The 15,374-nt window shown below is 40.6% G+C and overlaps 1 protein-coding gene across 1 annotated transcript; it reads left to right on the forward strand.

The window, feature by feature from the left end:
- The first annotated feature begins 1,143 nt into the window (after positions 1 to 1,143).
- Positions 1,144 to 11,686, forward strand: pdgfaa (platelet-derived growth factor alpha polypeptide a). The gene is made up of 6 exons (XM_006804370.3): positions 1,144 to 1,855; positions 2,201 to 2,297; positions 5,977 to 6,084; positions 6,262 to 6,455; positions 10,217 to 10,343; positions 11,070 to 11,686. Exons 1-6 carry the CDS (start codon positions 1,793 to 1,795, stop codon positions 11,078 to 11,080), a joined length of 600 nt encoding a protein of 199 aa, XP_006804433.1. The 5' UTR covers positions 1,144 to 1,792; the 3' UTR covers positions 11,081 to 11,686.
- The last annotated feature ends 3,688 nt before the right edge of the window (positions 11,687 to 15,374 follow it).

Here is a 15,374-nt window from a genome sequence, read left to right on the forward strand (position 1 = left end):
TGGTTATGATTTGAGAGGTAAGAACCCTCTCTTGTCCTTTCTTACATTTATCGCACAGCAGGAAGTAGTCCACTTCCGAAGTAAAGGTGCTGCCTGGAGAAAGCATGCAGCAGACAGCACACACGACATGCTCTTGCTAAAAGTTCAGTTCTGTGCTCTTTGAACATCAGTGCTGTCTGAAATGACATTCACCTTGTGTTGGGGATCTGATAGGTTAAAGGGGCGTCAGACATTTGCGTTACGTAGCTCACATAAAAATTAATATGTGCATTTGTAAAAACTTGGATCAGGTCACCCTCTGCCAGCATTATGCTGCTACAGGCTCAGGCTGCTGGGGTGAGAACCTCTCTCACCCCACCTACTGCATGTTATTAATTTTAATGTTTTCTGTCTCCTGTGATTTGTGCTTTTTTCCTGTTTCTCTGCTCTCCCTACTTCCTGCCCACTGTTGCTGAGTGTTTGCTCATAGAGGGAAAGATTGGATCATTGGGTTTGTATTTATGTTTCCTTGAGGTCATTATTGCTGTGAACTTTTGTTACATGAACAAAGCACTAATAAAATTCTTACAATTTTATGGCACAATGTCACTGTCACCTGTGCATGTGTGTTTTGTGTGTGTGTGTGCGTGTGTGTGTGTGTGTGTGTGGGGGCGGGGGGGGGGGTCCACTTGGTATTCCTTTAGGTAGTCTAGGAATTAATCTCCATGAAAACAGCTATTGATCAATGGGCTGCTCAGTTCTTAGTAATGTGGATAATTTTATCATATATCAGTTTATCATTATCAGTCCTTACTATTCTGGTATGTCAGTATAAAATAGTCCAAACAGGACCTTTAACTTTATCTTGAGGAAACTTCTAATGCATTGGTTTGAATATGTGATGATCACAAATCATCAAATTCAAACTAAAGGTCAGGTATTGTAACAATAGTTCCCGAGTTCTTTTTAGCAAAGTGTCCAATACAAGCGTGATCAACTTAAGCAGCTCAGACTGAGGCTGTTCCGTGATGTAGTTTATTGCTGCTGCTGCTGCTGCAGTGCTCGGTAGCCTTTTATGCAAAGCGCGGTCGCAGTCGCGCGGGCGCGCACAGCTATATCCTGTGACTGAAAGCATCCCAGCTTCATTCACCCCGGAGATCACAGGACCGCTGGGAGCTGCCATCAAACTCCTCAGAGCGGAGATAAAGGCTTTTGGTTCTTTTGCGTTTTCCAGACAGACTTGCCCTCGGTTTGTGAGTTTTGAAAATTTACCAACCTGAAGTGCCAACACGCTCAAACGCTGCAGAGGGCACAAATGGGTGATTTTTGAAAGGCTCATACTGAGGACAAAATGATGGATATTCCTGGATATGGGAATGCAAAAAAATGCCTAATGCTTCCATCGGCACCTGTTCTGTCTAGACCAAAATGAAAAGCAACTGGACATACACTTGATGTCAAGTCTGATTGTGTGATTTGCTTCAAACTTCGGACCTGTGGACGAATATCGGTGGGATCCTAAGATTTGTACTTTTTTATTTTGTTTTATCTTTTTAAAACTTGGACTCTCATTTTTCGCGGTCACTTAAAAAATAATCCCTTAAATCTCTTTGGCAGTGACTTACACCGCGTGCAGAACAAGCAGAGGTTTGCTTCCATCCTTTTAATTTCATTCGGGATTTCACAGCTCTTTCATTAAAACTGAGGAGGTATTCTGTCCTCCCGAGGGATGATGAGAGCAGGGAGCGACAGCCCGGCTCCTTCGGTGGATTTTCGACCTATTTCGGTGCCTATGCAGTGGATCTGAGAGGAAATGAGAGCCGCAGTCTACCACATCCTTGCCGGCTACCTCTGCGTGTTACGCACCGTTGCTCAGGTGAGCTGAATCAAAACACTCTGTGTTTAATCTTTTCTGCTGCGCGTTGTGAGATTTTTACTCGCAGCTATTTAGCTTGTAAACAAGTAATAAAACTCACAGAGACTCAGTCCTGAAGGTTAACGTACTGAATACAACAGATGAAATCTAGTTTATTTGCGTAATTACGCACGAACATTAATCTTACGCACAGTTACCTGGTTGATACTTTTTGAAAACCCGCCACCGAGTCAGCTTGAAAGCCAGCTGCAGATAAGTAACGTTTGCGTGATCGTGATTTACGCACCAACTATGGCAGTATTGTGTTCCCACCCCCCAATAAACCCACCCACTTTATTCCCACAGGAGTCTCCTCTCCCTCAGGAGCTTCTGGAGCGGCTCTCTCGCAGCGAGATCCGCAGCATCAGCGACCTCCAGCGGCTGCTAGAGATAGACTCCGTAGGTAAAGCACTTCATTATAATACAAGTCTCCCACAGCCACAAGCTGGATTAATGATCCTTACAGAAAAATGAGGTTATTCATAGAAAAATCTGTTCATGTGATGCCTGTGACAGATTTTTAATAAAATATACGAAGAAATAAATAAACATGGTGCAGATAAGATCAGACGTGTTTTTTAAAGCGATGTGAAACATAATGCCAAGTATGCAATTTTAATCTCCTCAGGGAAGTAATTTTTAACTCTAAGAGCACTGCACAAGGCTACATCACGTTTGTGCTTGTGATCAGTGTCAGGGTTTCATGCACCAAGTGGGAGCAGACATAACTTGGGGCCAAACCTCTGTAGCATAAAGCTAAATAGTAGGCTACAATTTTTTTTTAATGAAATTTGAAAAGTCACATGAAGTTACTGTAGAAACTCATATTTCTTTGCACCAGATCAACACTTATGATTTTTTTTTTAATCTATCTTTAATCTACTTCTGAAATTAGGAGCCTTGCACATGTTTGTCTTATTTTAGCATGTCATTGAAAAATGATGTACCTTTAGTCATACAAAGATCCAAGCAGGCCTTAACTTGACTGAGTAACAGATAAACATCAGGCACAGGGAGCTTAGATGTGATAGTCACGGCTGCTTCCCTCCCTGTCAGTGCCTTGAAAGACTCTGACTTGAGGAATTAGTTGCATCTGGTTCAAGATTCTTTGTCTTCTCATCTCATCACTGGATGTTTCTCAGAAAGACCAGCAGCAACTTTTGTTTTTCTTAAAAAAATCATCTGTATCCTTTCTGCTCTGCTAGCAGCTGACTGTGTAGCTGAGATCACAAAAAAGAAGGCTTTGTGTGCAGTTCAATCATAAACAGTCTCCAACTTTTGAAGAAAAAAAAAAGCACCGGCGTTTGCCTTCAATAAACACTGATGTCTGTGTTTATTATGCAGGTAATAAATCTGAGCAGATTGAATCAGTGAGGTGAGACAGGAGGAAATAACTGTGGCATAAAACACACTTTATTGCATCCATTCATCCACATTTCAGCCAAATATTTTTATTTTTTTTGCTTCGTGAACTTTTTAAAAAAAATTTTATGTCTGCAGTGCTGAGTGGTGCCACCATTAATCCTGGCATCATTGAGATGCAAATGTCGAGGGTGACGGCTCCCCGGCTCTGTGGGGGTCAAGTGGCTCACTTCATTATGCTGTTGTCATGCTGCCCATTATTGGTTTGAGAGGAGGGCTCGCTGGAAGGCTGCTGTGTTGCTATGTATAATTCATGCTCAAATTCCTGCATGTCAGGGTGAGAGAAGGAGACACACAGGCTCAGAAAGAGAGAGAGAGAGAGACAGAGAGGGAAATGTCGAAGGTGGACTTTGTTGTGTTTTAGAAGCACATTGTGTATGTAGGCAGGCGTGTGTGTGTGTGTGACTGTTTGCATGCACATATGGCCTCAAGAATGAGGAGCGCACGCAGACATCTACACGGTGACAAAAAGAAGCATCAGGCTTGGTATTCAGGATCAAATTAAAAGAGTCCTGCCTAGACATCATTTACTCTGATTTCCTGGAACCTTGCTCCCTTTTTCCACCCACACAGACACACAAATCTACACAAATCCACACTGCACACACAATCTTTGCTCAGAATTTATTGGCTTTAAACATGTCTGTGGGTATCCTGTGGTTTGGAATGACTGAATGGCTTGAAGAATCTGCGAAAACTGTGGACACATCTCTAGAAGACACACACACACACACAAAGCTAAGATTTAAAACTAAGCCTTGAGGGCAAGATTGGCTAATATAAATCTTTATGCCATAAATCATCAGTTATTACCTAAAGAATATTATCCACTTTAGGAAACTTTCCGTAAACTGGATGTTTGTCTAATCTCAGGTGTAGTATTGTCACAACCTGCAAAAACCTTGCACAGAAAAATAAATAAATAAAAGATTAAACTAAGCTCACTACCACACATTAATACCACCAAACCAAACTGAACTGACAAATACAATTTATGACCAAGTGACAATGAGTGGCAGAGTTTCCAAGATTAAATGTAGATAGAAGATGTTTCTATGTTTGTAGGAATAACTCTGGGTCCCTCTTCTTCATGAAAACATTAATGGCTGGTGCTTGGTAACTCAAGGTTTCAGCTTCCTCCACAGATTTCCTATTGGTCTGAGGTCTGGAGACTGGCTAGGGCCCAGGGGTGTTGAACTCCAGGCCTCGAGAGCCGGTGTCCTGCAGGTTTTAGATATCACCCTGGGTCAACACACCTGAATCAAATGATTAGCTCTTTGCCAGGCCTCTGGAGAACTTCGAGACATGTTGAGGAGGTCATTTAGCCTTTTAAATCAGCTGTGTTGGATCGAGGACACATCTAAAACCTGTAGGACACCGGCCCTTGAGGCCTGGAGTTCGACACCTGTGGGCTAGGCCATTCCACACATTAATGTGTTTCTTCTTTATCCACTCCTTTCTTGCCTCTGTGGTATATTTTGGGTCATTGTCATGCCAGAAGACCCATCGATGAACCATCTTCAGTGTTCTGGCTGATGGAAGAAGGTTGTAGTCCAAGATTTTTCCTGTCTTTTGGCCTCTCAATGCGCTGCCCAAAACATAACGTTTCCACCTTCGTGCTTGACTGTGGGGATGGTGTTCGTTGGCTCATACAAAGCATTTCTGTTCATCCAATCAAATTCTGGTTACATCTTTCATCAACGCCTCAGTTTATAAGTTTAATGTAATTATTTTTCTGGATTTTTAGTTGATATTCTGTCTACTATCAAATTTCTTTGTAAGTGAGCAAACATACAAATTCAGCAGGGAATCAAATAATTGCTTTCTCCACTGTACATCTAACCAGTAATAGAAGCAAAAAAAAGTGCAATAAAATCACATAACAGCAAATAATTCTCAAAATTCACAAAGAAGCTACTCAGAAAGTTCAAGTTTGCTTGCAATGTGATGTCATTTCCAACGTAACAAAATCTTTGCTGTGTGTCTGTGTGTGTGAATTACATTCAAATGTACCTGGAATAGGCACTGAAACTGTTTCATTTGGGGCTCGTGTACATGCAGAGAACTCAGTAGCTCACTGACATCATAACTCAGTTAGAATAACCTGGTTAAACTGCTTCTCTGATCAGGAGACAATTGATAAAGACATCTGTAATGAGCAGCTTGCTGTAGCATGTAAATATGCCACCATTTTTTATTTTGGTCAGTCAGCTGTCAAGTTATCTTGATAAGGAGATTTATGGTCCCATGAGGATAAATTACAAATATTTTCTATTTTGGCTCGGCCAACAATGTGGCGCGTAAGATTTCATGAAACTTAAGGGACAACTTCTGATGTCCAAAGAACCAGGATCAACTGAAGTGATGCATCATGGCCCAAGATTACAATAAATAGGTATTATTTTTAATTCTGAATCATGCAACGTTAGTCCAGCAGTGTCCAGCAGGATGGAAATATGGAGCTGGAAATGAGCAAAATAAAAAATATCCAATGTCACCCAAGAGAACATTTGTGCTTCTCAGAAAATGAACTTTATGCATGCATGTTATCCACATTAGTGCGTTAGTATGTGTCTGTGTTTTTGACACAAGGATCTTTGTTGTTAACATTTAGAGTGTGTATTGTCTCAGTATGCTTGTGTTATTTTGTCTCTGTTCAGAGAACGAGGTGATCGAAGAGACCAAACACAGCTACCACAAGGACTTCTCTCACAGCTTCCCCGACCTAAAGAGAGCACACACACATACCAGACACAGGAGGAGCACTGGTGAGAAACACACACACACATGTAGTCAGCTTGAGCCTCAGGTCCACTGGTTATCTAACTATTCTTTTGTAGTTTCCAAAAATTCTATATTGTATAACGTTAATAGGAAATATTAGTATTTGTATAAAAAGTGAACCATTGATGCAGGTTTGATCAGCCATGTTTGTTCACCTGCAGTGGTAGAAGAGGCCTTGCCAGCAGTGTGCAAAGTTCGGACAGCAATTTATGAAATTCCCAGAAGTCAGGTGGATTCCACATCAGCCAACTTCATCATCTGGCCTCCCTGTGTCGAGGTGAAACGCTGCACCGGCTGCTGCAACACCAGCAACATGAGGTGCCAGGCGGCTCGCAAACACTACCGCACTGTTAAGGTAGCTTTCTGTTGCTTCTCTCTATACATGTGACCACCTGTGTGTCTGTTTCAGACTCTTTTGTGTTCAAAAGAAGCTTTGTTGTCACACCACATTTGGAAGAGGTAAAGATTTGCATATAGGGAGTCTTGGGGGTTACCAGGTAGCACAGGTCGACACTACACTGCACTGATGAGCACAGCCAGACCCTGGCATGTAGGGTTAGCTTTGTAATTGTTTCTTTCTGCCTCAAACGTTCCTTCCAAAAGAGACCTGTTAGGTAATGAAAACACATGCATACATTCACATATAAAACAAATATAAGTAATAACTTTGTGCTGTCAAAGACATAATTCGGTCAAAGGAAAGAATAAGACTTTATATCAACACTGTACGTGCACACTTGCACTGCTTCAATTTTTGATATCCATCATTAATTCATTAATAAATCAATTTCATTTTAATCTTTGCTCATTGCCATCACTTTAAACTTTTTCTTAGGAATCAAAGAAAATGAATGTAATTGCCATAAACCAAAACTGTGTGTAACCATAGTGTTATTTAACATTTTCTGAACTGTAGATATGTTTATGGAGCTGGAGCCAGGCCAGGCTGGAGCCGGGTACACCCGGAGTGGAAGAGCCATTACCAAATACCACAAATTTTGTATTTCCAAGTTTGTCATAAACCATTTCCTATTGAAGCCAGGCAACTGAGAGACTTCCAATAAGATGTGAAACTGAGGAGTTAAAGTTAGGAAAAAGCATCCAGAAAAGGCTTTGTTGTATTTAGTAGAAACAGTCTTTTTATCATGTCTAAGTAATCTCCAATTTATCTGTTGTTTTTCTTTGTTTAAATTAGAGTCCCTTAATAGAGACTAACTGCATATGAAGTGCAAAATTGTGGCCAAGAGCTTTGATGCTCGCACGAAGTTTGTTTTTCATGCACTTTGGCACAATTTTTATTTCATTTCTTTCACAAGGATGTCATGAATTTCAAAAACCTATTATTACATTTCTCTAGTGCACTTGTCTGTCTCAGTGAATGCTGTATCTTCTTATATGCCACCTTCAACTTTCATTATGAGGAAGAGGACAAAGTCACAGAGGACTAAGACTGTTGTTTGGTGTCTGACACATACAGTAGCCAGAGACAAGAGTTTTCATCCGCAGGGATATCCTGTGACAATAGAAGTGGTTCAGATTAGTTTAAGGGATATATTCTGTGTAAACATTTAGCAAAAGGCTTCTGTTTCTTGTCTTTTACTGGCACTGACCCGGAAAGTGTAGAAAACGAATAATGGCACAGAATGTGTAAATATGCAGCCACTTACTGGAGGTATACACTCTACACCTGCCAAAAACAATTACTCTCCCCAGCTTAACCATTGTGTGTGTGTGTGTGTGTGTGTGTGTGTGTGTGTGTGTGTGTGTGTGTGTGTGTGTGTGCGTGCGTTCGTGTGTGTGCCAGTGACTGAAAATCTTGCAGTGAGGTAGCACATGAACATAATAGCTTCCCTTTGATCTCATCCAGAGCTGGAAATAAGACTCAGTAAACCCCAACTGGTTCACAGTCACAAGAGTCCAAGTGGGAGCTGACCCAAGGAGTGTGTGTCTGTGTGTGTGTTTGGCACACAGGAAGTGCATTTATTGTACTTTTAAACTGTGCTGATGATGTTGATGCTAATAGTTACTTTGATAATATGAACATGAAACATTAATTTCGCAGGTTGATTGGTTGATGTTTGACTGATAATCTGGGGTGAGAGGGAAAGACGTGTAAGAGTGTGCTGCCAGAGGTCAAGAGGGAAAACGTGAATAAAACAGGAGGGGAGGGCAGTTTGATACTCTGTGCTTTGGCCCGCTGAAACCCAATCTGAGATGAAAGGGCTCATCCTTTGTCTGCTCACAGAGGAAATCAAAAATAAAGTCACTCACATGTGCCGAGATTCAGTGCTTAGAGGGTAAACGGTCACGACTGCAACTGCACTCACTTAAAGCTAAAGGGAAGATGGCAAGGTGAAGGTTTAGGGGGTGTGTCCATATGTGAGAAAACAAAGAAAGAGCCTCAGTACTGATATATATATATGAAGACTACAGCAGGCTGGAAGTCTATCTGTAATGCCCTTTTTAAAGCTGCTGTCCTGAAATGATGTTTACTTGTTTTTTGAGAATAGACTGTATATAAAAGATGGATATCATCATTGTGAGATCACTCACTGCCATGTAAAGTTTCCACTTGAAGCCTCTGCTTTGTCACCTAGCTAACGTTCACAGGTTTGGAAGAACTACATCAGTAGACTGAATGGATGCATAACAACTGCCAAGTTACCTACAAAAAACATAGATTTTTCTTACTAGAACTACAGCAGCAACTGTAGTGTAAGTCTGCAGGAAAGAACTATTCATTTAATAGTTGATCTAATCTAATCTAACTACTCATATATATAACAATTATAGCAGACCTCGACTATTTGAAGTGATGGCTCACCCCTTCTAGCATATTGTCAAGGTCTAGTCAATGTCATGTGTGCTGTTTAGTTGCACAGCTGCTCACCTCAGCTGAACCTCCTTGTGGGTTTTTGTTTTTTCGAAGTCTTAGCTCTGCTATTTCACAGTCTGTTAAGACTTGAAGCAGAGATGGTTGTGCAATTTGACCTGGCAAAGTGCAGACTTGGCTTGCTAACAAGGATGTTAGCATTACGCATGTACTGTGCTTCTGTGGTTCTTTTATTGTTTATGTAAGATAAAAGTATGTAGGTGTGTATTTGTTCATGAACTAGAAAGACCCATTGCTATGTGAGTAGCTAGGCTCGGGGCTCTAGTGTTGATGTCAAGTGTGACACAAAACAACATATGCCTCACTTAGTGTAAGTGAAATCAAACCTCCTATCAGTGTTCCATTCATTCTTCCAAACGAGATCACACACACCTGTGTGATTCACAAGGCCAATTGACTCACTGACTCATCCCTGTTGCTGTTAGCAAACTAATTTCATTAGTAGAAATATATCTAGCTTATAATTAAAATTGTGGGGGAAAAAAACAACAGCCAGTTTCTTAACAAAAACATTTCTGCTCTGAACTGGAAGAAAAAACCCTGAGTAGAAGCTCACATCAAGACAATAGCTCCTTGGTTCACAGTAGCATCGCTCTGCTAACATGCTAACAGCACATTTTAGCTACTCACCCCCTCCCTTCCTGCACTGAATTGTAGCGTAAGCAAATCACTCAGGACTCACTCTCTTTGTCATGTTTTCTATTGAATATTTCTGGCAGACTACTTTTAAACAAAAACCTTATAAATGTGATCTTAAAAATCCACTGGATGGCAACAGCTATGCTAATTTACAAAAAAAACAAAAAACCTGAGACTACACTTTGATGTCAGATATGTTCTCCAGTAGCCAGTTCATTGTGTTTCCTATTCTTTAAAAACTTAATCTACTCAGCTTATAAATTTGATTAAGTTATTACCTAGCACTAGCACTAGACAGCTGGTTTGGCTAGCAAGGTGCATCTGGTGCAAGGTGCAAGTTAGCATTTTTGATGCTAACTTGGAACTTTGGGTAAAGGCACACAACTACCACTCAATATAGCTACACAGAACTTATGTAATTTCTGTATTTCTTTTATTTTTCAAAGCTGGCAATAGGATTGACTGTACGAATTCATGCAGTGAGCTAGTTAGCCGGGCTTGGCTATGCTAAAGAGTATTAACAAACATGCTTTAATTCACTCCTCAATAAAGTTTTCTCTCTGTCTCACTTTCTCTCCCCTCAGGTGGCGAAGGTGGAGTACGTGCGAAGGCGGCCAAAGCTGAGGGAGGTGCAGGTGAGGGTGGAGGATCACTTAGAGTGCATGTGCACCAACAAACGCCATATCAGCCCAAACTCAGACACAGACAATGGTGAGCATATAGCTGCGTATCTTTGTGTGCGTGCATGTGTTTGGGCGTGGGCGTGGGGGTTTAGGTTGGCTCACTTCACATGTTACGGCTCCTCTCTGAATGTGTCGACTGACACCAACAGAACTGATAACATCTGAGGCATTTACAGTGTTTTTCCTGCCTGAGTTAATTCTCCCTCAGGGCAGCATTTCCCTTCACACACACTAACCCATCCACTCACACACACACACATACATGTGTGCACACACACAGACATATGTTTCAAAGACCCCCATTCTATATTATTCAAATCTTTCCTACTTGACGTAAACAAGGTTAAAAAAAACATTGTTGTAGTGCACAAAGGTTCTTGGAGTTTAACCATCCTATCATCATTAACTGTGTGACTTCTGTTGAACTTGCTGACTTCCTGCAGGTCGCGCTTACATCAGCTGAACTTAAAGCAATATATATATGTAATGCTTTGTCCATTTCAGACCTTGGTAGCTCATTGTGTAAATGCAATTACTTTCTATTTCATGATAAGCCAAAAAGGAAAAAAAAATGCAATTTAAATGTCCAGCAGTGGTGCAGAAAACAGTCCTGTGTGTGTGTGTGTGTGTGTGTGTGTGTGTGTGTGTGTGTGTGTGTGTGTGTGTGTGTGTGTGTGTTGTTATTCAGTAGAAGATAAAGCTAATGCTTTATGCTAATAAAATAAGCTATGTTCATGTTCCTTTCTTGCAACAGGCATCAGGTGAAGAGCAGCAGACAGATGTAGGAGTGGAGGACACCTTGAGGATGATGATGTAATGGAAAGCAAGGACAAGCACCTTCTGCCTGTGACTCCTTTAACACCTGCCGTCAAAGTAACAGTGAAAAGGTCTAACGGAGCATATTTTGCCCACGACCTTTTGGAGTTTTGATGGAGGATTACTGACTCACCATTTTCCAAAAAAAGAGCAAAGCATCAAACTTCCACAAGTGAACTCCAATTTTTTTTTTGATGGAGACGAGAAATGATGAGACGATGACAAAGTGAACTGATATTCTGGTTCTAGGATGTTGAAGGGCATATTGCCTGTATCCTGCACCTTCTCCAGAGTATAAACCGCTCAGTGACTCGGATTATAAACTGGGGCAAAATCCTTTCTAGAAACAGTGACTGGGATTAGTTTTTGTACTCCAAGATTTACTCTTCCTCAGAAAAGCACTCACACACATGCACGTATATCCTCTTATTTTTATAACGTCTCGTTTTCTATTTCTATTGCTTATCAGTTCTTTTTCTGATATGTTACCCAAATAAAGAATGGATGGGAAATAATCCTTCCGACATGTTACTGATACTAATAAAATATTTATATGAAAACAAATTGGGTGTGGTGGTCAGAAAACAGCTTGTCAGAGAATGACTGAAGGGTTTCCATGGGAGAGATTATCTGGAAGATTCTAATACCCCATTGGATTTGCAACTGACAGTAACACACACACACACACACACACACACACACACACTGAATCTTGGCAAAAGTGAAACTAGAAAACAGAAAAGCATGAAAATGCTGATTATGGAGCGGAATAGCCAACAGCTAACAAGTGATCTTTTTGTGCTGTTTAAAGAGTTGTGTTATTTCAAACAGGTCAAGAAAATGACAGTAATAGTGGCGTAGGGGAAGTCAAATGTTTTCATTGGTGACCTCATCTCCTGACTCACTAAACCAGAAGGAGGAGAAGGTGACTTCATATCAAACCACTTTCTTCATATTCACTTTCATTACTGCTGACAAGGAGCTCTGTTTCATTTAGATATGCACTCGTTCAGCCAAACCTCCTGTAAAAAGTTAGCGACCTTAGTAAATCTAATAGATCTACTGAAACTAAAAATGCCCTTTGTGGACACAAACATCAGTTAAGAGTGAGAATACACTTCTATTATGGAAATCTTATCATTGAACGTGATACATTTTTGGTCATATTAAGGATTCTGATCATTTGGTTTCAAAGTTACATACACAAAGGGAACTCCGACCTTATCTTATCAAGGGTGCCACAGGGAGGCCCTTTGTCCCTAGACTGTGTCTGTGAGGTAGCAGATGGGGTGACAGTAAACTTGCCTGAAGGAAATGCAATACATGGGGAAACCTTATATAATTTTAACAGAATGGGTGTTTTAACCAAGGACTGTTCTCAAGTCACTCAAATTGTGCATATTTCACATCTGCTGTAATTTAAAATGTATCTTGTGGGACAATGAAGGTAGACTATAAACATCTTCAGGCCACAAATGTATAAATTTTGTTATCCTCAAAGGAAGAAAGAAAGAGCCAAACTCGATTTCAGTGGGATTAATTACAAATATTACATATAATTATAATTATAAATTTATATTTAGTACTTTATTAGTATGTAGAGTACTAGCATTTGGTATTTAGAAGGAATCAACTGATTTTAAATTGCTTTCTGAATCCATTCATCGACAACGATTGAAACACGTATTGTTAGAAAGAGCAGATTTGTGAGATTCATGTGGTTGCTGGTAGGTATCATATCAACAGCAGTGGCTGCAGTGACTCCAGACATGCTCACAAAACTACATGGACATATGCTGTGTTTCTGGAAGACGTCACATTGAGTGCAGTAAATTTGCACATTGTGGATTTCTTAGCTACCTTGCTTCATGATATATGACATTTGTCTGCAGATGATCATTAGGGGGTTAATGTTGTACAGTAAATGTTCAATCAGCAGTCAAAACTAGCTTGAGTGTCTTTAACTTGGACACATATGTGTGATATCGTTGAGAATAAAGGTTCACATGTAATCTTTTTTCTCTGGAGCTTGTAGCTGCAGCTCACAGTCTTCTGCAGCACATGAAACGTCTAGTCTCCTTCATCGCTTTGGCTAAAGCTATCACATGTTAACATAGGAACCACAGCTGCCTTATGTCACAACTAAACAGCAAAAAATAGAGACTGTGGAGTGTGTTATGCCGTGTGGTGAAGACTTAATGTTTTTCCTTTCTTGAACCTGCAGCACAGAGCCGAACTGTGTGCTCGCGGGGCCGTTCCAGCTCCTGCTGGCACCCCGCAAACCACACAGCCTGCATCCACCTCAAACAGCTCTTTGTGTTTCAGACATGAAACACTTATTATGACATGCTTCATCAGCTACATTTTCATTTCAAACATGCAAAACAAATGTTTGCCGGCTGAGGTGGGGAAAAGGCAGACGAAGCAGACAGACGAGTGACTTCATGCAAGCTTGGGGTCACTTTGTGTAACTCACTTTGCTGGTATATTGCTCTTGGAGAAGCTGGCATAAACCATGTGTAGACATTGGCCAATAGTGTAACTAGAGTGGGCCGCTGTTATAAATACGTAAATTTCATAATTGAGTGGTTCTGTGCGAGCTGCACAAAGACGACGCTGTTTGAAAACTTAAAAAAGGAAGAAAAAAAAGGTTGGTTTTTAACTTCAATCTTTCAAATCTGCAGCAGCAGAATCACACACATGCTGCAGTTTCATCTGCTGTGTTCTCAGGACCCGAACTCCATATCCAAGACCTTAATGCATAAAACAGAAAGTATCGTGTGCACATGAAGCACAGTTGTTTGTGTGAGAGAGAACAAAGAAAGAGAGAGGAAACAGATGGGTTAAGACTGTGTAACAAGGTTTGAAAGGTGAGAGGGCGGAAATGAAAACAGGATGGAATACAGGGATCGTGTGTGTGTGTGTGTGTGTGTGTGTGTGTGTGTGTGTGTGTGCGTGTGTGTGTGAGAAAGAGAAAGTAAAACAGAGTAAGTGCACCTTTGTGTGTGAGATGGGATAAAACTGGGTTTGTGTGTGTGAAACAGAGAGAGAAACTCCATCTCTCTAAAGCTCAGTTAAGCAGATTAACAACAGGCTAGCTAAAATGCTGAACTCTCTGTAGTTCAAGTACAACCTGATATAAGCTCGTGGAAGTCCAGCTCCCCCTGTTCTACTACAGATCCCAGATCAGATTACCAAACCTCCGTATTCCTATACGTTGGCATTAAGATGCTGGAAGTATACCTGAGTTAGGGTCAGCAGGTTTAGGTAAAACACCTCCAGGGCCTTTACTACTGCTGTCCTCTGGTCTCTTTTATTTTAAAGTTAAATAATTAGTTTAACATTTTGGGGAATACACATTCTCTAATCCTACTAATGTCGGGGCAATATCTATGCTCTCGGACTGAGTAGCTTTGCTGGATTCACAGTTTGAAATAATCCCTTTTTATCTCATCGTGGTCTTTGGTACAGTCTTTCACTTCCTCTTCTGTCTAAAACAAGTTGTTTTAGCTAATCTTCCTTTCAGTCTCCCCTCCCTTTAACTCAGCTTTCTTTGGATTCAGTGGCCACAGAAGCCCACAGGTAGAGATATGAAAGATCTAGGAACAAAAAAAAAAAAAAACTGTGTGAAACTGAATGTTCGCCCTGCAGGGATTACTCGAACACTCGCAGACCTCACTATTTGAAATTTGTGTCCCTTTTAATATGAGCATTCACCATTACAACATTGTGCATACAGTACTGTGCAAGTCTTCCTTTGTTTTGTTAGAGAAATAAATACAGTGATTTAATTAAAATGTGCACACTTACAGCATTTAAAAACAGAGTTTGTTCAATACTAAATTGCTTGGGAGTCAATATTTGGTTTGACTACTTTCAATTTCCAACCCAGCTAGAACTCTCATTTCTTTAAAAAGTCTTCAGGAATACTTCAGACTTCTTAAAGGATGATCGTCATCTTTTGTTCTGTTCTGTTCTGTTAAGATGATCCGTATCCAGGTTTTACTGTGTTTGGGATCATTGTCATAGTGAACAATGATTGCCTGTCAGGTGCTTTCCAGAGGAGATTGTGTGGTGGATCAACAACTGAAGGTACTCTTCTGTTTTCATAATACCATCAGTTTTGACAAGATCCCCAACACCACTGACTGAAATGCAGCTCCAAACTGTGACAGAGCCTCCAGCCTCAACTTTTTTAAGGACACACTGAACACCATGGTAGGATATACAAAGATTTTAGCTA

This window comes from Neolamprologus brichardi, chromosome 6, assembly GCF_056152115.1.
Source record: "Neolamprologus brichardi isolate AB-2024 chromosome 6, ASM5615211v1, whole genome shotgun sequence".
In the NCBI taxonomy this organism is placed as follows: Eukaryota; Metazoa; Chordata; class Actinopteri; order Cichliformes; family Cichlidae; genus Neolamprologus; species Neolamprologus brichardi.

Coding starts and splice junctions, on each gene's coding strand:
- pdgfaa (XM_006804370.3), top strand. CDS start 1,793: ATGAGAGCCGCAGTCTACCACATCCTTGCCGGCTACCTCTGCGTGTTA. Junction 2,298..5,976: donor GCTAGAGATAGACTCCGTAG/GTAAAGCACTTC, acceptor GTCTCTGTTCAG/AGAACGAGGTGATCGAAGAG. Junction 6,085..6,261: donor CAGACACAGGAGGAGCACTG/GTGAGAAACACA, acceptor GTTCACCTGCAG/TGGTAGAAGAGGCCTTGCCA.